The 22,420-nt window shown below is 39.7% G+C and overlaps 1 protein-coding gene across 3 annotated transcripts in view; it reads right to left on the bottom strand.

Moving 5' to 3' along the window:
* MACROD2 (mono-ADP ribosylhydrolase 2) overlaps positions 1 to 22,420 on the bottom strand; it is an 852,083-nt gene that overhangs the window by 53,805 nt on the left and 775,858 nt on the right. For all 3 annotated transcript variants that reach the window (XM_041425155.1, XM_041425153.1, XM_041425154.1), the window contains exons 10-12: positions 21,455 to 21,496; positions 12,705 to 12,773; positions 541 to 603 (exon numbers count right to left, since the gene is read on the bottom strand). In XM_041425155.1, coding sequence (XP_041281089.1) covers positions 541 to 603; positions 12,705 to 12,773; positions 21,455 to 21,496 — 174 coding nt within the window. The remainder of the gene's footprint in view (positions 1 to 540; positions 604 to 12,704; positions 12,774 to 21,454; positions 21,497 to 22,420) is intronic.

Raw genomic sequence — 22,420 nt, 5'->3', positions numbered from 1 at the left:
CCAACATACTGAACTCACTATAATTTATAAATGTGTCACCTGCAAAACCCACCACTTGTGAACTCTGACATTCACTCACAGCATATGCAATATTCTTCTCTATGAATTTAAATCTTTATAACCGTTGTGACTTGTGCAGACAATTTTTTACAACTTGAAAATACCCTTTAAAATATTCAGTTGAGTTTTCATCAGAAGGACCCTGCTGCTTGCTTCCTCCTTCCCCAAATTTCTTTCCCTCATTCCTATTCTATGCAGACGGGGAAAAAAAAAAATTACTCCTTGTGAGAGGATTAGGTAGATTAGTCACCTTAAAGGGAGAATGTAGAGCTGGTAAGCTGGAGAGGGGTCTGCATTCCTGCACTGCAACACATTCATTCATAATGAATGAAGATTCGGTCTCTAATGGGAGAATTGCTCAAGACCTGAGCTAATCTGGTGAAAATGTACAAACATTCCCCTTCAAAAGCACTGACTAAGATTATTGTTCACCAAAGTGGATAAAATCCAAGACAGGCCTTTAAAGAGCTGGACACAAACCTGCTTCTTGGCTCTGTGTCTTATTTTCATCGGTGTTTTGCTTATCCACTGTGCCATTACCACCTATTGGGAAAAACACATAAAAATTATTTATGATGTATCTTTTTATTGGTACCTGGAGCACTGCAATATGAATTGTAACCAATTTAGAACAAACTGCTAATTAACAGCAAAGCACTGTGATAAAAAAAGGAGAGATGTAAAGGTAAGCTGAAAAAACCTCCCAACAGGACCAGTTCCATTTAAACCAGTCATGTTTTTTATCTCAAGATGAGGATTATAGAATTTATCTCAATAGACTCACTGGAAATAACAATACCAAATAGAGGGATGTTTCCTTAAACACAGTCCACAATAAATGAAATTGTTGCTTGAACTTCTATGTATTTTATAAAGAGGTTTTTTCCCAGGGTTATTTTCCTCCTGTAACACTTCAACAGGATTCTCAGGCTATGCTTCTGACCTGCAGAACTTCCATGCCTATGGAAGGGAAGAATCAACTGAATTGAATTTTAAAGCAAAAGCCACAATGCCACTTAACATAAAGTATAAAAATGCATCACAAATGGCTGTAATGAAGAGAGCGCATCAAACCAAAGTAAGACTGCTAGGACTGAATGAATTTTCCCCCTTTTTACATTCACATTCATTCCCAATTTTCTTCACTACTTCACACTCATTATACATTTTCTACCCTCCAGCTCTCTTTTGGAAGGGAGACTTCAAACAGCAAATAACCACTGAAAATGGGTAATACCCTGAAAAATATCTATGGGTCTCCTAAACTTTGCTTGCCCTGATTAGAAATATATCAGGAATTCTCTGTTTTCAGGGATGGAAAAGGCTCTTTTAGCTTCATAATAACATGATAGGCTGCAGAGCTGCATGTAGGATCAGACGCCATGCCCACACACCCTGCTTTGCAGCACCACAAGAACAGATGAGCACCAGCCTTAATGAAACATTTGAAAAGTTGACTGCTGAGCGTATACATTTTGAGAAGGAAGATTCATTCCCAGGCCTGGAAATGTCCTGATAATGATACACTTTTTTTTTTTTTTTTCTGTGATCTTTGCTGGCTGCTGCGATTTCTGATTACAGCTCCTTAAAACAACACAGCTAAAGTTCCTTGTGTCAGCCACCTTGCTTTTACTTAACACGTGGAACCTGGTGATGGGAATAGCAGTGGTCCAAATGTGATTAGGTGGATGGAAGGAAAACACAGAGAGCACGTATTTTCCACAGGCAGATGTACATCTGGTGGCACACTGCACCCAGCTGATATTTAAAGGCTGAGATATGATGATTTCCCTCTTTCCAGCAGGCAATTCTTCCTGGCATCCAGCAGATGGGACTAGTGGAGAATTATTTCCAAGGCTGGCCCTGCACAGAGCTGCTCTCAGGAGGAGAGGAGACGGAGCAGGAACTTGACACCCCTCACCTGAGAGAAGAGAGGTGAGCAGGGTGGGGCTGATGGCCATCAGTGGGGACTTGGGCTTCCTGCCCTCCTGGTAACTCTTTGTATGAATTCTAACCTTAATGGTTGCCTTGCCATAGTGATTTCTTAGCACATTAGTGAGCTCTAACCTGTAAAAAATTGCATTATGTGGATGACCAAAATGAACTGACAAAAGCTGCAGGGTTTTTCTTTCCCTGACTTGAAATCAAAAGGTATTGCTTTCAAAGTCACTGTTCCGCCTGTCCACACACAATAGGAGGACCACATGGAAAAAACCCCAGAAAGTTAGCTAAACTTTTCTCTTTCCCACCCCTTTTCTCTTAAAACAGAGGCTTGATTCCATCAAGCTATGCAGCAAGCAATTCATAAAAAAAGACAATCCTGCAACACAGCAGTGCAGCAGCACTGGAAAAATCTTTACCAATAGGTCAGACCAAAAGAGATTATTGCATCACTGTAAAATTAGCAGTGCCAAAGCTTCAAGGATTCAATTATGATCATTTTTCACTCTATGCATTTTTCACTCTATGCAGAAAGAACTTCACAACCAGAAAAAGCAGGTCAGGCATAAATGTAACTACCGATATATAAACGAAATTAATTCTAGCATTACCTTACTGAATTCACAATTTAAAACTCCATTTCCAGATGATACTTTCTTCTACATCCATTATTATGACTCTAAGCACAACTTCCTTGACTAAAACCGGGTATTTCAAGGGTTCAATCATATTTATTGCCAAGGAACTATATCTCTTCTTAAGTCACTCAGAGAAAAACTACAAGAGAAAGTTAAAATGATCATCTGGTTTGGTAGATTATCAGGTAAACCACATTTCTCAGTTCTAAATGTATTATTTCACTGGACATTCACTGTTTAGAATTGGTCTCATAGAACCTAAATTACAGGATTCTCAACATGTTTTCACTTCATTTTGTTCCTTTAGAAAGAAAAATGTAAAAAACTTTAAGCAGAAACTTCACCTCTTGCACTCTGATCCAATCCAATACACTGACTGGATCATGACATGAAAATTCATCTTGATCAGTGTACTGACACTAAGTGTTGTGCCTGGCAAGTGACTTTGGCAGAAATAGAGAAAAGAAAATGTTAAAAATTAAGACCGGACAAGTGATGGTCAAATAAATGACTTGCAGAAGGAATGGTTAAGCTCTGCTTGGCCTGGAGTATCTATTTATCTTGTGAGAAAGGGTGGAAGCAGAGCATGAATACACTGACAAGAAAGCAAACTATAGAGTGGAGAAGTAACTAATCCCAAAGTCTTTGACAAACAGGTTTTTCCACTTTTATAAAACCCTTCTAATGAGTCTCTCACTGAGTGTCTTTGACTGATGAAGAGTCTTTCTGCAGTTATTGCTCTTCACTGGAACTGGGTGCAGAGCAGATGGAAAGGCTTCAAGGAGCATGTCCTCAAGGCAAAGAGCTGGAAATCTATTTTACAAGAGTAGTGAGACAATTTTTCCATCATATTTTTATTCATCCCTGGCTCTCCTTTCCTCCAGGCAGAAAAGCCAGAGCCAGTACATTTTCCTTGAGTCTTCCCTACGACATTATTTATAATAAAAATGTCTTTTCCACTGGATGGCTTCTACAGTATCTGCCATCCTTCTTTTCCCACTACTGCAGCAATCAGTGATTGTATTTCCTTTAGGTGAAAGCTGTCCTCACAATATTTGCTTTTCTATTACACTGGTAATTGAACAGCAATCTGTCACTCACTCCAAAGGAGATACAAAAAGTGGCAAATGACATGTCGTGTCATTTTAGGCCAGAAAATGTAAATGATTTTGAGCCACATCACAAGACAAATGGGAACATCTGTTTCTTTTCCCCCTGGCATGAGTCAGTTCTAAAAAATAGAAGTTTGAGGATTACAGTAGTACTGTACAAACAAAATAAGCACATCAGACACTACAATACATTCTTCTGTCCATATATTCTGCTTTCTCTTGCCAAGTTGACTACTGCCTGATAGGTTCTTGCTCTCTTCTCTTGGCACTTTCTTTGATGTCATCAAGAAAATCCATTCCCTTTCCCCCTCCCCAAATGTTATATTTGGAAGAAAAGAGACTAAACAAGGATCAATCAGCACGCTCAGCAAGCTGGCAGAGTAAGTGGCACTTCTAACTCCACCAGAAAAGAGGATTCTCCAGGAGTGCCTGCCCACTTTCTGTTATGGAGAGGTATTTAGCATGCTTAGTGAGGTGCCAGCTGCAGTGGCAGCCCCCACATGAAGCCGATAATATGATAAAAAATAAGCCAGCCATCAGAGAGGATAGGGCTGAGACAAGATCCAGATGAAAGGTCAGGGAACAAACCCTTGGAGCAGGTTTTAGTATTCTTCACATTTTCTGTGTAAGAGCCTGGAAACATGTGGCTTCTTACATCTTCCACTGTTCTTGTGACAAACATGGCAAGTCAAAAATATTAACAGCCTGCTGGCCTCTTGGCTTTTCCCATTTCAGAGCTGAGGAAGTGCTATGTCTGCTCACACACCTACTCCTCTTCAGCAAGCACCTTTGTTCACAAGCAGCTGGTGACATACATAGAGATGAGGCTAAAGTCAGTGCCCCAAAAACTGCTGCAAAAAGACATTTTTTCAGAAGAAAACAGAATTGCAGATACTGTATTTTTTTTATTATTATTTCAAGGAAGAAATTCTGCATAACCAGTACAAACCAGTACATTTCTACCCCTCCAACACAGAATCACAGAATATCTTGATCTGGAAAGGATCCACAAGGATCATCTATTCCAACTCATGAACACAGAGGCTATTAATAATAAAATTGCTTTTGCTACAGAGAAAGCTTTATTTATATCATCTATAGAGTGTCAGTGTTCAGAATAAGGTTTCTCCAAACCTCCTCCTCCATCCTGGGGTAGAAATAAAAGTGACAAAGGGCCAATACCTGGGCCCTTTCATCTTAATTTGTGCAAGTGCCACATCCTGGGACACCAGGCTGGATCCTGTTACATCTCTGAATGGCTCTGCCATGCAGGTTCAGGAGCATCCTCTGCTTTTCTGCATGGCCAGTGACTTTGGCATCTCTCTACTGGTCTGACCTGTGCTTCTTTCTTGTAAACAAATACAAGTACAACTAAGATCTGTCAGACAAGGGGTGCCAGTTTTGAACTGTCTTTTTTACAGCACAGAAATACTGCTGTGGTAATCATACTAATGACATGAAGGTCCTTATTGTATAGCAGAGAAACTAATGAATGAGAAAGTGAAAAATATAGGCTTTGACCTGCATTCTGCACACAAGTAGATATGCTGGATTCACTGAACCCATAAAATGTGAGAAGAAAGCACATGTACATACATATAGACACTTGAGATCATACAGCCTGCAACCATTTTCAAACTATTCCAGTGGTAAAATAATATCAGACATAAACCAAGAAGCACATACACACAAAGGCCATTATTGCAGAACTACAAACACATTAAAGTGAATCATTAATGTGGTGGCCTGAGGTTGCTGAACATTTTCAGTTTTCATTTTAATTTCTTTTAATTAAATTATGATTTAGGTCAGTTTTAATCATTACTTGTATATAACCCCTTTGGGGTAAATTTTAAGAAGGGTTAGTAACGAGTTATCTGCAGTAATTGTTTAATGGAGTTATGATTCCCTCTGTGCTGCTTCAACAAATTACCATGCTGCAGATGCAGCCCTGAACAGGCTACTGTGAATGCACCCAGTCCAGTGAAGCTGTCACTCCAATAAATAATAGTGTTTCATTTCCATGCAGCATTTTGTCCAGGAGTGTGGGAAGAGAATGAGAAAACTGTAGCTTGAGTGGCTTATCTCAGAAGTTAAAAATGAAACTATTGTATTTAATGTATTTAACATCCTAAGAAACACAATAGTCTTGGCTAAAGCCCAGTGAAGTCACCAGGCATGTCCCCCTTTCATCACTCTTCTGTGGGTCAGAAGACAACTAACTCAGCTTTATTATAACCCTCCCTGGTTAGGGAAGAACCAGGGGACAACAGCTACAGCATAAAATTAAGTCCTGAGAAGACAGGATCATGCTGGTTTGTCTCAACTTACTGCTTGGAAACATTGTGCTCACCTGGCTTTTCACTGAGTCTAACTCTCCATTGACTCAGACTGCAATAGAGCTGCTGGGCAAGGGACATGGAACATTTCATTGCCAAAGATGCTGAGCATCGCTGTTCCTGTGATGCTTCAAAACAAATGAAGGGAGACATCTCCTGGAAGCTTGAGCTGACCAAACAAACCAGAATATGGATGGATATCACACCCTAGATGTCACAGGCAGTCTGTGCAGAGGAAAGAGATAATACTGGCATTTTGATGCAAAAAAACCCAACCCCACACTGTGCTCACTTGGCTTTTCACTGGGTCTAATTCTCCATTGACTCAGATTGTGCAATACAGGCGCTGCACAGTATTACCACTGTGCTTGTAGTGTATAAAAGGGGGCAGAAATTGCTCCTGTGAGTTGATGCAGAGTTCACACCAGTATATAGATGCCCTGGCTCCTGGCCCTACAATTCTTCCTATCCAAGAGAAACAAAATGACCCCATGAGGGCAAGTGCAAAATAAACCCTCAAATTTTATCATTACTATATAAATTTACCCTTTGTTCATACTTTTACAGTGTGCCTGACATCTGAGTAACTACATAGCAGAAGGGACAGCCACATGGCTTCTTTTCCAAGCCACAGTCAAAATAAAGCTTGAGACCTATTTTGATTTTTCACAAATAGAAGAAACGGACAGAGAAGCCAAAGAGAAGACTACACTCATAAAAACCCCTCACAAAATGCAAACAAAACCATGGACTACTTAGCATCAGCATTTTGGAATGAAGGGACCAGCCCCATCTCCTGCTCTGGACCTGAACAATCATGATGGTTTACTGTTATTCACATCATGCTTAAAAATGAGCAATGAATTCCTTGACAGATGAGCCTCCTGCAGGTGCCTAGGGATGGGTCACTGGGTAGAATTCTCCTCTGAAAACACTGCATTAGTCACTGCAGTAACTTAGGCTTTTGCACCTTAGCTCATCTCAGAAGGAACACAATCTACTCCGAAGCATTCAGGGCGAAAACAGGATTTGCAAGTGTCTTTCTGGTGCTGTTACACAGACGTACATTCAGTTGCTAAAAGAAACCCAAATGGGTAAATGGCCAACACAACAGGACTGCACATCACCTGTGGAGGCTGAAATGAACTGCGTTTTCTGAGTTTTGCACAGCCACTGCATGGCAATTTAATGGAACAGCAGAAGCCACTTCACCGATGAAAAGAATCTTCTAAGAAATGTTTGCTCAGAGAGAAAATACAACTGAAAAAACAGATAACATCCTCTTTTACCCCTGGCTAAGTGCAAGGTGATCACCTAATATTCTGAAAGCTGTAATCAGTCAGGACAGATGGTGGACTTCAAAACAGAAGCGAAAAAAAGAAGCTATCAACCACAGAGGATGGAGGTTAATAGCCACTTTTTAAATATAACCCATCTGCATTAAGGTGAAACGTCTCACAGATATGTTTGATACACATCCTTCCCAGGGAATTTCTTCTGTAGTACTTAATCTTCATTGAACATTTTTTTAAAGGATTAGGTTTGCTGGCAAAAAGAAGACAGCCAGTTCTAAGCTATCATAATAAAAAGCAACACTTTTAAGGGTGAATAAATGACTGTGTTTTTTGAAGTATAATTATGTGTCTCAATGTTCATTTTTAGTAGATTATGATTGGAGCAGAAAGAATATGCTTTACTGAACAATATGACTGCCCCATGGGATGCAAAGTATGGCTGTAAATACAATTTATCAAGGGATAAAAGAACCCCTTGCTATAAACTGCAGAATTTATTAAAACATATTAAGAAGTCAAATCTAGATAATATTAATTAATACCTTAAAGAGACAGACAATCAGGCCTGCACAGTGTCAGAAGAGCCTTAGATGAGACGCTTAGAACATCTCTGTGTAATGGCAAGAAAGAGCCATCTGTGTGCATCCCACCAGCTCCAGAGAGGACTGAGCCCACCTTGGAGGGAAGTAGCACAAGCCAAGTGCCAGGGACTATGGGGGGTGCATACACTAGAAACCTCTCCAGGAAGCTAGAGAGTGAGAAGCACAGTGGCAAAATTCATGGCAAATAAAGGAGAAGCAGGAAGGGGAAGCCTTATGTTAATCTCACAATTAGAAGATTAAGCCATAAAGAGAGATTTATTTCCTGGTCCCAAGACTGTACACTTTTTGCCATTTCCCAAAAGATTGTTTGGGAGAAGGGATGAGGAGCTAGGGTGTCTCCCTCCTGGTGAGAATCCTACTGAATGGCCATGACCTGCTGTTGAGTTGTTGAGATTAAGATGCAGTTTTATTTTGCCTCATTTCTGACATCTCTCATGGACAGACCATCCACCAAGTCAGGCAGGTGCCAGCTGGTGAGCCTGGATTTCTGACACAACATTCAGAAATGTGGTGTTATCTTTGAAAGCCAAGAGGCCAAATTGTGGTGACCCCATTAGGTAAAGGAACCAACACTATCAACTCTCTTAAAGGTGATTTGAGTTCATTTTGAACTTTGTGGTTTGGCTTATTCATCAACCTGTTTTCCTTCCCATCAAGTGAATAGAAAGCAGACAAAGTTTGTCCTGGACAAATAACTCCAACAAACCTGCTCCTTCCACAAGTGATCCGGGAAGACCAACAGCCTATCAATCTATCAGGAGGAATCTGGTCATTCATCTGGGGAACGGCTTATGAGAGAAGCTGGAGCAAGACAACTTCCAGAGCTCCGGTTCTGTCTTCACATCCCTTGAAGGAGGGCAAGAAAATGGCTCTTGCTGCATGGATTGATTATTTTTTCTACTGGAGGAAGAGAAAAAGCAGGCATTTGTGCTGCTGTTACTAGATGTGTTACTCATCTTTGATACAATATTGGTCTCCCACAGACCATGGAGGGAATGGACGGGGAAGCTCTTTGGCAGGCTCTGCATTATATCTGAGAAATCCCATAAAGAAGGAAAGGGCAAACAGTTTTGCTTCTCCCTGTTGCACACACAGTGCTGTTCACTACATATGGGAGGACACATGGGGAGGTTGGTAAGAGACACAAGGAACATTTAAGATTGTTTTCTTAGGCTTTTGTATAAATGGTTTGCCTTTGCTTGGTGACAATAAGTAGGATGAGAATGGGTGACTGTGGTATTTGTGCCAAACCATGGCTGCTATGTTGTGACAAGTGCTGCCATTTTGTCTATGTAAACACTTTAAGATTGTGTTATGAAGATACTGAAGAAAGACATGCATATGTTTTGTTTAGTACCAAACATATTTTGTTCACCTGACACTTTACAATCACTCAATCCATGAATGCACCTGACTGAGGGAAAGGCAAAATTATCCCTGGCTGTTTTTACTCTCCCAGGATGCAGGAAAGTGGCAGGGGAAAAAAAAAAAAAGAACAAAAAAGAAGAAAATTATTTGGCATGTTTGCACATGTCAAACCTGAAATACTGCAGGGAACCTGTGAGTAAAAGAGGTTTCCTAGTCTATCCATTTTCACAGACAATACCTCTGCAGTGAAAATCTACGGAATACAACCACTGACATAAGAATCTGCTGTGCAGTTTACACTTACTTTTCTCTACCAACAGTGTGGAGGCAGAGAACAATATATTTAATAGCATAATAACAGACACCATTAATACTTTAGCGGTTTGGTGTAAGATTGCTTTCATCAGCATGTCAAGTGTTTATTTTAGCTTACTGCAAAACAAGCTCCTTACATACAGACATTTATTCACCTTTCCTTGATTGCAAAGAGGGTGATAATAAAGCAACTTACTTTCCCCAATATTCTGTGGAGTTTTTAACATGCCCTGAAATGATATTGCTCCATTACCTCTAGCCAACGAACCAGCCTGGTGAGCTGGAGAAAAATATTACAGTAGAAATATTGCTGAACTCAGTGGAATAGGTTTCAGAGACTGCCACAAGGGCAGACACAAGGCTGCTATCATTACAAGTTGTACTCCCATCTTCAATCTAAAATGACACTCACAACCAAGCAGAGGAAAATACATGGGGTTGTTCCCATGTCTCAGTGTATATTTGTTAAATATTTTATAGCTTGTCATGTTACCAAGGGGAAAATAATAACCTATGTTAAATTTGGACTTGCTTTTACTGATTAAAGATAGGGGTTGGGCTTTTGGGATTTTAATTTGTTTTGTGGAGATTTGTTTTTGATATTTGTTAACTTTTTCGTGTGTGATTCTGGCCCTTTCCCTTCCCTTTTTTTTTTTTTTTTTTTTTTTTAACCTTGGGGTACTTAAATTGAATTATCTCAAAGTTTAAACACACCAAACCACAAAGCACTTCAGTTTTACCCTTAGGGAAATTCAACCAAGTCGGCCGCAGGCAGTGTTTGCCATTGTTGTGTTTTATTCAAGACTGTTTATATGTATTAGCCACTCAGTTTTTCTTTTAAAAAGAAAAAAAGCTAGCTTCTTAGAAGTGAAGACAAACCCCTACTTAAAAAAAATATTCAGACATGTAGATGTGGTTCATGTCACATCTTCAGAACTTTCATAATCTTCAAGGCTCCCCATTAAAAGTTCTTTTAATTTGTCAAAACCAACAGCTAACAATTAGACCAGGAGAAATGAAATCCTCTTCTCAGACAAATGTGTGCAAATCTCATTTACTGCAATGGAAATGGCTCACAGGTGTGTTACATTACACTCCAGCCACTTGGCAACTTGACAGGAATTCAGTGTCTGGATCCCAACTTCTTGTCTCCTCTTCCAGAGGCACAGGTAATGCCAAAGAAATCTGATCCAGGTTTCTTCACAGGCCCCTCAGCAAACACTTTAATCACCTATTCTTTTCTCCATCACAACAACTTTGAAGGCTAAATCTGAACTTTCAATCCTAAACATTACAGGTTTGCTTCCTGCCTATAGCTGGTGGCAGAGCTGGGGGCTCTGCCACCAGCTATATCAAATCCAGCAGCAGTGATTATGTTTTACAGACTTCAATTCTACATCAGCAAAATCTACTGCAGGGCATCAAATTCTAGGAATTCAGGCATTTTACAGCTCAGGAGTAATGCAATAATTCTACTGCCATACTGTTTACTTTGCTCTTCCTACACATTTATTTGTGCTTCACAAAATGAACAGTAGGTCACTGGGAAAAATGGATAGGCACAGAGAAATAGGAAACTGTATCTAGGGAGCCACAGAAAGAGGGAAACAACATCAGTTTTTGAATGGAAGGAAAACCTTACAGTTTGACAATACTTTCTCTCTTCCTTTCACCTTGTTTTAGTTATTTTTTTCAAGATACTGATACAATGAAAAGTTTTAGCCACACTCCATGTAAGACTGTATCATAAAACAACTGTTGTTCTGTCTGTTTAGGAACATTGAAGGTGTCACCATGATCCCAGCCGCGGGTTAGCCTGCATAAAAATGGACACGTGGTTTGTCATTGCTGAATTCTCTAATTCAAACATAAAATTGGTGTTTTAATTTAAACTGGGTTCAGTGCAGCATGAAAGGAAAGACACTCAGGTGTGATGAAATTTCTTGGGTCCCTCCAATAGCTGTCCCTTCCAGGTGATGACAGCTATTGCTTTAATGACTTGCCCATAACAACCAGTCACAATGTTAGTGACTGCATGTTACTAGCAGTTACTTAAAATGATAGATGTTAACACTTTTCTGCTCTTTGTGACTCACACCATACCCTAGACAGAATACTTTAGGAGCTGAATGCACAGTGGTAAGCCAAAATGCTGAAGATTGTGTAGCCACTGAGATGCAAAATTAGATAGGTCATTTGAGAAATATTAGGTCAAAAAGAACCCATGATAAGGAGGTGTCATAGATTAAAGATTAAGGTTCATCCTTTTATCTCTTATATCTATTTCACAGAAGAGGAATTTCTTCAGGATTGGGGTGTTTTGCTCTTCCACATATATGAAAGCAGTGAAAATAAGCCTTTGCTCTTATAAACAACTCTTCCAATGAGATAAAGATTAGGAAAATATACTTTGGTCCAGTTTTAGAGCAACACAGACCACGTTTATGTCCATACACATGGACAAGCTTCCCTGGGCAGACTCAAGTGGAGGAAAGTGTCCTCAGAGGAGCAACACTATAGGCATAATGTTAATCACCTGTGACTTCTAACTGCAGAGAGATGTACTACACTGTGTAAGGTCTAGAAACAAACATTGCAAAAAGGAAAACAGCAACAATTTCTTGTAGAAAAGGAAAGCAGGGATTTTATCGCTCTGTTTCACAGCAGGTACCTGACCAATTTAACCAACCAGACTATGACCCAAGCCCTCACAACATGGATTACACTTGGGCTTTTTAATTACATGAAGTCAGAACTGGTTAGAGATAAAACAGAAGCAATTTATTAAGATGTATCAGCAATAATCAGTAGCCCATCACATAACAACAGGGCCTGTAATTGTGAACCTACCTTAGGATGAAATATACTTCAGAGGATTTATAATCTCTTTATCTAGGCCAAAAAGAACTCTCCAAGTGTGTGCAAAGAACATTCTTAACTGAAAGTTTTCCAGTCCTTTACCAAGAATTAAAAACAAACTTTTCCTCAAAATGTCAATTGACTAATAGCCCTGAGAAGTTGTTTGAGCACCTACCTTCAGCATCATCCTGCAGGTCCTCAGGCTGCTCTTCTTTACTCTTTGTGGGAGATGGAGGCTGGCCTTCTATAAACATAAAAAATTATAAATTACATACATTATTTGGAAATGGCTTAATTGTATCAGATACTACCATGTGTGATTCCACGATTGTACGTTTTATCTTAGCACTACATTCAGTACTCAATGCTTATCTTTCTGCTATTTAAATTATTGCATCATCTCTTATGAAATTTATAATACAGATGCGTCTTTCAGCCTGGACTGGACTTTCTCTGACTTTCACAGGACAAAAGTGAAGAAAACTCATACTGAAATAACACACTGCTTCACAAGCACTACAGAGAAAATAATCATAATCCCCAACCAAATAATGTTTTAATTTGTAGCTGTAAACATAATATTTATTATACTGCATTATGGAAGTGTGGAGAAATAATCTGAACTTAATGATCTTTTTTCCCAGCTCAATTCTCCATTCATTGTTTTACCTCAACAAAAGAATATAGACTGAAATTGGTAATTAAATGAAAGGTAGGGAAACAAATTTCACAGATTTCACAAATTCACAAATTTCCTTAACTTTACAGATAGTGAAGTTAAGGAAATGAAAGCTTTAAAAGATAAAGCTTTACAAGATAGAAATGTACTAATTGAAAAAAATCCATTCCAGCCTTTCAGACAGTGGGCAATATCAAACTGGACGAAAGGGAGTAAAAGAAGTAATTGAGGCCAATTAAATGTGAGATCTCCCTTACTTATGTGGACTGAAGCACAGAGTGTTTAATATCAGTTGGTTAAACTTTAAATATTATGAACTTTTTCTACAATATTTTCAAAATACCCTGTCAACATAAATGATGGCATTACTGTTTGTTTGCTATGATACACCTCAAGCCACAAACTGGTAACAGAGAAAGCCTGTTAATAAAAAGGGAGGCCAAGCTGGAAATTAAGCATAAAAGGTATTCATAAATTAAGACATTTAATGCAAGCAGGTTCCCTAATTAAAACATTCTTTAAACATTGTTTCTTAACCACGAAAGCAGTGACTGACAGACAATTAAAACTCAATTCATTGTGCCTACGGAATGTATTCAACCGTGATGGGAAAATGACTTTCTGTCATTTGACTTTCTGTCAAACCTCCTGATTCCTTGTGGCTAACTGAGGGCTGGGTTGCAGGAGAAACCTAAAGAAAACATACTTATGTGTGTGCTGGAAATAAACCTTGACCACTCATAACCAGGAGATTTAGGAAGACATACGACCTCACTTTATTCACCCTTATTGCTGTTGCCATTAGAAAATAAGAATCATGGTATTACTTCAAACTGATTAGCAAATTACCACCTGAGAAAAAACTATCTGCACATGTTTCATAAATTGCTTAAGTGTTTCAAAAACTCCTAGGTCTCTCCTGCTGTCACAGTTATATGCCGCACAACCATCTACTCTTTATGTTGCTGCAGTTTTAAACAGCTCTTGACAATCAGATGCCCAGCTCTCATGAAGGACTTGGCTCTGTTAAGAGCCATATAGATTCTCCCCTTTTATCTTCCACCCTTCCACAGTTACATATATCTAGAACCAAAATGCTGAAAATTTCGAAACATAAGGTATGAAAGGAGTTAAAGGAACTCGCAGATTCAAGGGGTAGTCGGACTCAATGATCCTTGTGGGTCCCTTCAATTCAGGATACTTTATAAGTCTAAGAATATTGTGTTCATTCAAAAGACAAAATGGAAGTCAATCATTGGCTTTGTATGGTGCCCAGGAACCACAGAAATATTCTCTGCCAACCATACTTATGCCCAAAACACCCAGAAGAGCCATGGATTGGGAAGGTGGCAAGACAGCTCAAAATGTCAGCAAAAATTCCAAAATTTACATCTGTATGTGAGTAATTAAATTCTATCTCACTTTCTTAATTTTAATTAAAGAGCATTATTAAAAAAACAAAAAAAAAAAAAACAAAAAAAAAAAAACCGAACTGAACATTGCTCTTACAAATTTCTACTAGAAGGAAGTTTACACTTTCTAGAACTACATACAGCTCAGAGCACGAAGAGCCCTCAGCAAGCAGTAAATAAAGCCAGTTACTGCAAAGCAGAACAAGCCTTGAGGTTTGGCTTGCTACCAGGTGGTAGGCTGCTCCTGAGAGCACTTAGTACAGGACATGTCATGTGTCATGCCATCATGCTTGCCCATCTGAATTCAAATTCAAATACAGTGTATTCTGTATTCAAATTCTGTGAGCACTTAGTACAGGACATGTCATGTGTCATGCCATCATGCTTGCCCATCTGAATTTGAAATTCAAATACAGTGTTTTGAGGAAAACAAGGGTTTTCAAGTGCTAAGACGAATTTCTTTCTGGAGTGAAGAAGGCAGGAGTAACCACAAGAAAATCCATGGGGAAAAATAAAGGCAAAACCTGCCAAATAAAGACATGCTTTGTCAACCCTTTAAGGGGCTCAGGAGCAATGCTGATAGAGTTCAACAAGAACTGTAATACAAAAGAGATCCTGAAAATAACCAGATTTGTGAAGACTTATTCACGCCAATGCTCTCCCTTTCTTATTTTTTGAATATTTACAGTGGACCATATCAACACATGGCTTCTTTTGTTCAAATGCCACTCTGAACTATCTGCTACGTTTTCTTTTTTTGTTTGAGAATAATTCACAAGAGGGAACTGAATCAATAGGAATGCTTCAATCAACACTTGCCCCTCAAGTGAGGAATTTTATCATCTAACCAATCCATGAAGTTTCCTCCAGTCCCACACATCAAATGTCAATCAAGTTAAAGTGCAAATGTCCAGCCAGGTCTTTCAGGACTATTTGAATACATTAGATAATACAACCAACATCTTAATTGACAGCCCAAAGATGGAGAGGGAGGAAGTGCATGTTCAGAGAAGTCAGCACTGTTGCTATCTCAGAAGAAACCATCTTTTTGCACTCTATATAAAGCCTTCAAAATGCTCACAAAAGGATGTAAAGGCAGTATCCCAGGAGAACAAGATTTCAATCACAATTTCACTATTTTTAGCAGATATCCCTTATTCCAGAGACAGAAAAGGATCTGTGTTTACCATGGTAAAATACAACTCTTAACCCCTTCTGCTCTCCAGCCATGTGTATGTCCTTTCAAACAGTTAGGCAAATATTACAGAAATTTTGTCTGTAAATTTATTTTTTAAAAGAGCACACCTAGACAGGTGTCTGAACTGATATTAAAATCTTTTCTAATTGTGATCATTTGTGCAAAAAGGTTTCTGAGCTCTACTGCCGGGAGACAGACTTCTTCTTTATAGGCTAATTCTGAGGGTCAACAAGTCATGTAAATCTCAGTCTGTCTCCAAGTAACCTACTTCCAAAATCCTTCACAACTCCCAAATTTGCCTTGTTGCAAGTGACTGCTATTTTCATCTCAAGAAAAAAAGATAAAGTCTCCCTCCAAAAATCAATCTCCAAGAGTAAGGGTGTGCATACAGTGGAACATGCAAAAAAATTCTGTATTTATGTACCTTGGTTGTAATAGGGTGTTATTAGTTATTAAGTCCTGATAGTGTAAACGAGATCCTTCATCTTGTTGTTTTAACTGGTGTGGCTTCTAGATAATGAATAGGTGATTCATCAGGACAATCAGGACAGAAACAGGATAAACAGCAGGGCATTTATTAGGAACAACTACTTGATGGAAAATGACAGTAATGTGGCAACAGACAAAGAGATGAGGTCAAAAGGCTTTGGTACCTGGCAGAGACTGAAGCTGAACAGGTTGAGAGAGAATACAGATTCAGATTCAAAATTGAAAGTTTTTCCTGAGTATTTTTTTTCTTTTTTTTTTTTACCTTTTTTTTTTTTTTTTTTTTTTTTTGTTTTAATGGCAGTGGTAAGAGAATGGACTTACATCAACAAATAATAACATCATTATGTGCTGACATAAGTCAATTCTCTTACCATTAGGAAAAAGAACAGAAAAAGAAGGAAACAAAAACACTCAGGAAAGACTAACTACTGCACCATCTGACCCTCGTTTTGGGTTATATAGGAAATCATTCACAAAGTAAAGCTGAGATGTAGACCTGCGCAGGCCCAGACCTGCTATTTCAATATCTGCCCTTTTCACTCAAACCCTTCTAACACCAACTGCATGACCCATGATAACCTCTAAGCACTTCAAATTAAGTGGTGCTGTTAAGCCCGCAACTGCTACAAGACTCAGCATTCAGAATAACAGACTGATGGGTTAAAAGTCTGTGAATCAAATGCCATTAGAAGAGTGGGCTTGAGTGTGTATATTTAAAAAGAGTGGATTATTTTTATATGTTTTTTCTTATTCTAGTGTGTCCAATGTAAGCAGTATTGTTATATGATAAACTTGCCAAAATGGTCATTTGTGCTTGTTGATTTTATAGAATGAATATAGATACTAATGGATGTTGTCTGGCAGATTGTCTTGGCGATGTTTTTTTATCCCATACCCATTTCTGTTTCTGTTTTTGTTTTGTGTCCAGTGTGGCCACTGCCTCCCTTCCTCTCTCGTCCTCTGGGACTATTGCAATGGGTGAGAGCCAGCCTGGGATTTCCTGTAAGAGCTGGGGAGAAGGAAAGTTGCTTCCTTCTGGTAGGGTGATTTCATCTCCACGGCCACGTGGCACGACCCCTCTGGCAGAGACACTTGCTGCCTTGTGGTTTCTGCCCACGTTTTTTTTTCTTTTCCTTTGTCCTCTGGGACTATTGCAATGGGTGAGAGCCAGCCTGGGATTTCCTGTAAGAGCTGGGGAGAAGGAAAGTTGCTTCCTTCTGGTAGGGTGATTTCATCTCCACGGCCATGTGGCACGACCCCTCTGGCAGAGATACTTGCTGCCTTGTGGTTTTTGCCCACGTTTTTTTTTTTCCTTTTCCTTCGGAACTGTGACTGGAGCTTACTGGTTTGCTTCTCTGCTGCTGAGGGAGCTCAGAGCGAGTGTGTGCAGTGCTGGGACCTGGCAGCACCCATTCCATGCTGGGGGCCACCTGCTCTGTGCAGCCCCACCCCGGGACCAGCCATCACCAGTGAGCCATCCATGGGAGGGATTCCCCATCCAGCCCTGCTGCTCTGTGCAGCCCGACCCCGGGACCAGCCATCACCAGCGAGCCATCCATGGGAGCGATTCCCCATCCAGCCCTGCTGCTCTGTGCAGCCCAACCCCGGGACCAGCCATCACCAGTGAGCCATCCACGGGAGCGATTCCCCATCCAGCCCCGCGGCTCTCTGCTGCTGTTTCAGGCCTGCTTGCTACACTGGAACCCGACCCCCGGACACCCCACGGCTTTGGACAGGGCCCTGGAGTTTCTGCTGCATTTTGTTTGCCTCCCCTGGCCTCTGCCATTCCAGTTTCCTGCTTCTGAGGTTTCCTGCTGCAGTCCATTCAGATTCCTGAGTGGCACTGGGACTGCTTCCCATGAGTTTCCAAAGGAAACAAAGGAAAGCCCACTGTCTCTCTCTCTCCCCCGCTGGCCTCACCCTCACGGTGAGGGGGATGCAGCCGAGCTCACGCCGCAGCGCCCCCTGCAGGCGCGGGGGAATCAGCGCACCCGCCCTGCCCGGCCGGGAGCCAGCAGCCCCCCTGCTGGCCGTGAGCGGAACTGCAGCCGCGGGGAAAGCGCCGTGGCCGAGAGAGGCCGGGCTGCGTTTGTGCTGCTGCCTGGGGCTGCTGCTGCCACTGTTGCTGTTTGTTTGTACATGCATATACATTAGTACAGAACTGCTGTTCCTTTTCCCATATATTTGCCTGAAAGCCCTTTAATTTCAAAGTTATAATAATTTAGAGTGGAGCGGGTCATATTTTCCATGCCATGGGAGGCTCCCGCCTCCTGTTTTTTAAACCAGGACACAGATGTAATTAGGACATTCTCCTATTTATTTGAAGATTAATCAAAGAAAAAGAGGCCTTCCTGCCTGTAATGAGATTTCTACACTTCAGAGTGGTAGAAACACAAGATAGATAATTTTCATAATGTATCCATCACTCAGTAATGCACCCATTTGGTAATCTGTTATTTCTTACTCCCAGTTAATTTTTGTCTGTTCCTAAGGCCTAATCTGGTGTGCATTGAAGCCAATGGACATATTCCCACTGCCTTCAGCAGACACCAAACCAGGAGCAGGTTGTTTTCTTTTCTCTAATTTTTGCCACCAGATTTAAACTATGACATTCCGTAACCTCCATCTCACAATTTCATTCTTCGAAGCACAATTTGTGCACAATGAACCTACATTTGTGTCCTTGTATTTCTCTGTGTTTTTTTCTTGGTTTGATACTGACACTCAGAAACATCCAGCCAAAAGGAAGCTGAGGCACGGGAATTTAGCTAAAATTTAGATTTCAATCTCTGCCAAAGTTCCTATACATGTCTAGTCTGCAACATGTGCTCTCTAGGAATCCAACCTCTCTTTTTCACTTTCAGCAAAAGAATTGGAGGAAACACCCCAAATGGATATGGACAGCTCAAGGAAAAAGGGTTGTCAATATTGGTGCCAACTGTTGACTCCATCTGCTGCAGTCATGACCCATGAAGTCAAGTGGAATGAAGAATGATTATACAATGATTAATGACTAATGAATGATTAATATCTTGTAGTGGTGACTAGAAGTTACTTCTCCATTTTCCCCTTGGAAGAGTAAAGACTAGATATCCTCCAAACTGATAAAAATTTGAGTATAGAAATGATAACTCCCCTCAATGCAAAAATTATGTTTGTATTTATAGTTCCAGTAAGCATATGCTACAGTCATTAAAAACTCCATACAAAAACAGGTCAAAAGGGAATAGCTTTTGTATATCTGCTCCACTACTGGGGTGGATATACAAAAGATACTTATTTTTATCCCTGTAGGTATTAATTGCTTACAACCAATGCATTGATTCCCAAAATATCTCCAACTGATAAAGAAATAACGAAGGACATGCTCTTGAAGCTCACAGCATCCTAGACCATCAAGGGCAGCTCTGATCTGATCTATCTCATATGCACAAAAGAAAGAGACAGGTCGGGAAATATCTTCCTCAAATTACATAATTCAGTGATAATTTCCCAGAGTATCTACCTAGCTTTACCTAACGTAATGAAGGTGTGAAGGATACAAGACAAAAAGTAAGACATTGGCTATTAAGTAGAATTGCACTTCCTTTTAATTCCAATTTAAAATGCCTTAAAAAAAAAAACAAAAAAAACCCACCAATTTAATTTGCATAATCTCCATAAAAACAAGACAAAAAATGCAAAATAATTTGGCTTCTAAAATATACATGCCAAGATAAGTATAAAAAATTAAATTAGAAATGTTAGATGAATACTGCAAATTTGACTGTAGCATTATCTTTGGCAAATGTTTGTTATATAATGATGGACTTTTTTTTTTTAACTTTTATGTATGTTCTTACAACTATATCAATCACACTAACTATATTAAAATTACTAAAAGATCCTATCCAGTAATCTTGACACCAAAATGTAATTACAATTATATGTAATAAAATCAACAGGCCAGAACAGCCATAAAAAAAGTGCTAATCCATCAGTATAACACATATCTGTGTATATCTGTTTTCACACCTATGTATACGCACCATTCTTCAAGTATTTCTAATTTTTCAGGTAATTAAGTGGTGGCATAAATTATCACAATCCATTTGTCTTTAGGACAATCTTGCCAATTTAAGTAGTCAAAATACCGCTTCAAAAGCTTTTACCTCTGTTTTCTGGCTGGTACATCCCTGCCTCTCCCCACGCGGCACTCCTTTCTGACCTTAAGTTTAAAGTCTGACCTAAACTCCTCAAGTTTTCATAAAGAGAGCTGGATGTTCCTGCACAGTCACTGGACCATGATGGGATCAGGGTCACAGAGACCTTGAAGAAAGTTTGGAAGGAGAGGCAGAGGAGTGCAGGGTGCTACTCTGCAAGTGAAAGGAGAAATCCATATGGAACAGGAGATGTTCACTGAGGACCTCCAGATGAGGGAGGGGAAGTATCAGAAGGTGCTGTGGTGGAAGTCTGTTACAAAAAACCTGGTCAAGATCAACTGGAAGAAACTTCCTTGAAAAAACTAGCAGAAATCTCCTGAATGGAGGCTTCTGTCCTCACAGGAGTTATCTAACACTCTGTCCTCTCCTTTCCTTGTTCCTCTGGCGTTTCTTCCCCTTATACCTATTCATCATTTCTATTTCATGTCACTCACAAACCCTAAACAGTGACACTTGTTTTAAACAGTAAACTGTGAGGACCAGGAAAAAATCCTCTGAAGTATTGTCTGACCAAGCTCAGTGCATTTAAGAGTTTGTGGAAGAGTTTTGATACTGTTTCCATTGCAAATATATCACTACCACTATTCAGAATGGCAAATGACTCAAGAATTGCTCCAGTTACCCTTTTTTACAGACAAAGAGACTGAAGAATTGTTATTATTTCCCCTTCATGTTCAGACTAGCTATTGATAAAAAGGAATGAAATATCACCCAGAGGCTCATAAGGTTACATTAAAAAAGTAGTCTCAGCCGGTCTTACCATGCACTATTTATTATCAGGGATGCTTCACCCTAATTTTGTGTAAAAAACCAGAGATGGCTGTGGTAACATTGGCAATAATTATTAGCTAATCTTGACTAAGGCAATTAATTTCTAGATTCTTTTCAGTTTGGCTTATGCTTCAGAGAAGTGATATATTTTAGCATAAAATATTCTTTACTCACCTCTCTCTTCACTCAGCTGAGGCCCTTCTTCATTAGCATCACCTGTCCAAAAAAAAAAAAAAATTGAAAGGAAAAGTTTACTGGGAATACCAGCAAACATCTAAAACGAACTATTCCTTGTTTCAAATTGCCCATATCTTAGTTTCCCTCCTCCTGTTTAACATTTTGCAGCGAAATCTGGAGCTAGATGGGGAGGAAAGTTTTGATAGTGGTTAGACTTACACACTAAACCAGAATAGAATCTGAAAAATATAAAAGCTAAAACCAGAGGCATCAGCAGGAGCCGAAACCCCGCAGTGGTGGTGAATTCTCCCCACAGAGACTGCAGCCTCTCTCCCCCCCTAGAGTGAGAGCTGAGAGTGAGCTGGAGGCTGTGCCCCACCCCTTCCCCCAGCCCAAAATCTCTTGATAACTCTGGCCTTCCCAAGAGAAAAACCCTCAGGTAAGGGAGTAGCAGCCAGCTGCACCCCTCCTCTGTGGCTACATCCTTTTTCTCTCTTAAGTACCAGTTGTTATTGTTTCTTAGCAACAAATGGGAGAAAATTTCCTAAGAGAAAGAAAACAAAAGGAAAAAAATCCTAAACCCCAACATACAAGCTTAAGGAGCTTTGACAAGTAATTTTTAAGATAAGAAAATGAAAAATATTGCTAAAGCCCATGAGAATTCCGTCATTGGCTTCAACAGAGCTAGGATTTTCAACTAGAGTTCTGCTATTCTTCAACAAACTGCTCAGAAAACATTTGGCAACATAGATTATTAATTATTCAGTTTCCAATAATATGTTCTTTCCATGGAAGCATTTATAATGAAACCAGCATGATAAGGTTTCAAATTAATCTAAGATATGAGACTAAATCAGCAGAATCTTAACATACATATATCACCTGGTCTTCTGTGGAAGTTCTTAATTATAGTTCTGTAAGTGACTTGGAATATGAAATTCCCAAAGCAACAGAATAGTTTCT

The sequence above is a fragment of the Onychostruthus taczanowskii genome, unplaced genomic scaffold (assembly GCF_017590055.1).
Source record: "Onychostruthus taczanowskii isolate IOZ18803 unplaced genomic scaffold, ASM1759005v1 scaffold87, whole genome shotgun sequence".
In the NCBI taxonomy this organism is placed as follows: Eukaryota; Metazoa; Chordata; class Aves; order Passeriformes; family Passeridae; genus Onychostruthus; species Onychostruthus taczanowskii.
This window is presented reverse-complemented; position numbering and strand designations above follow the sequence as displayed.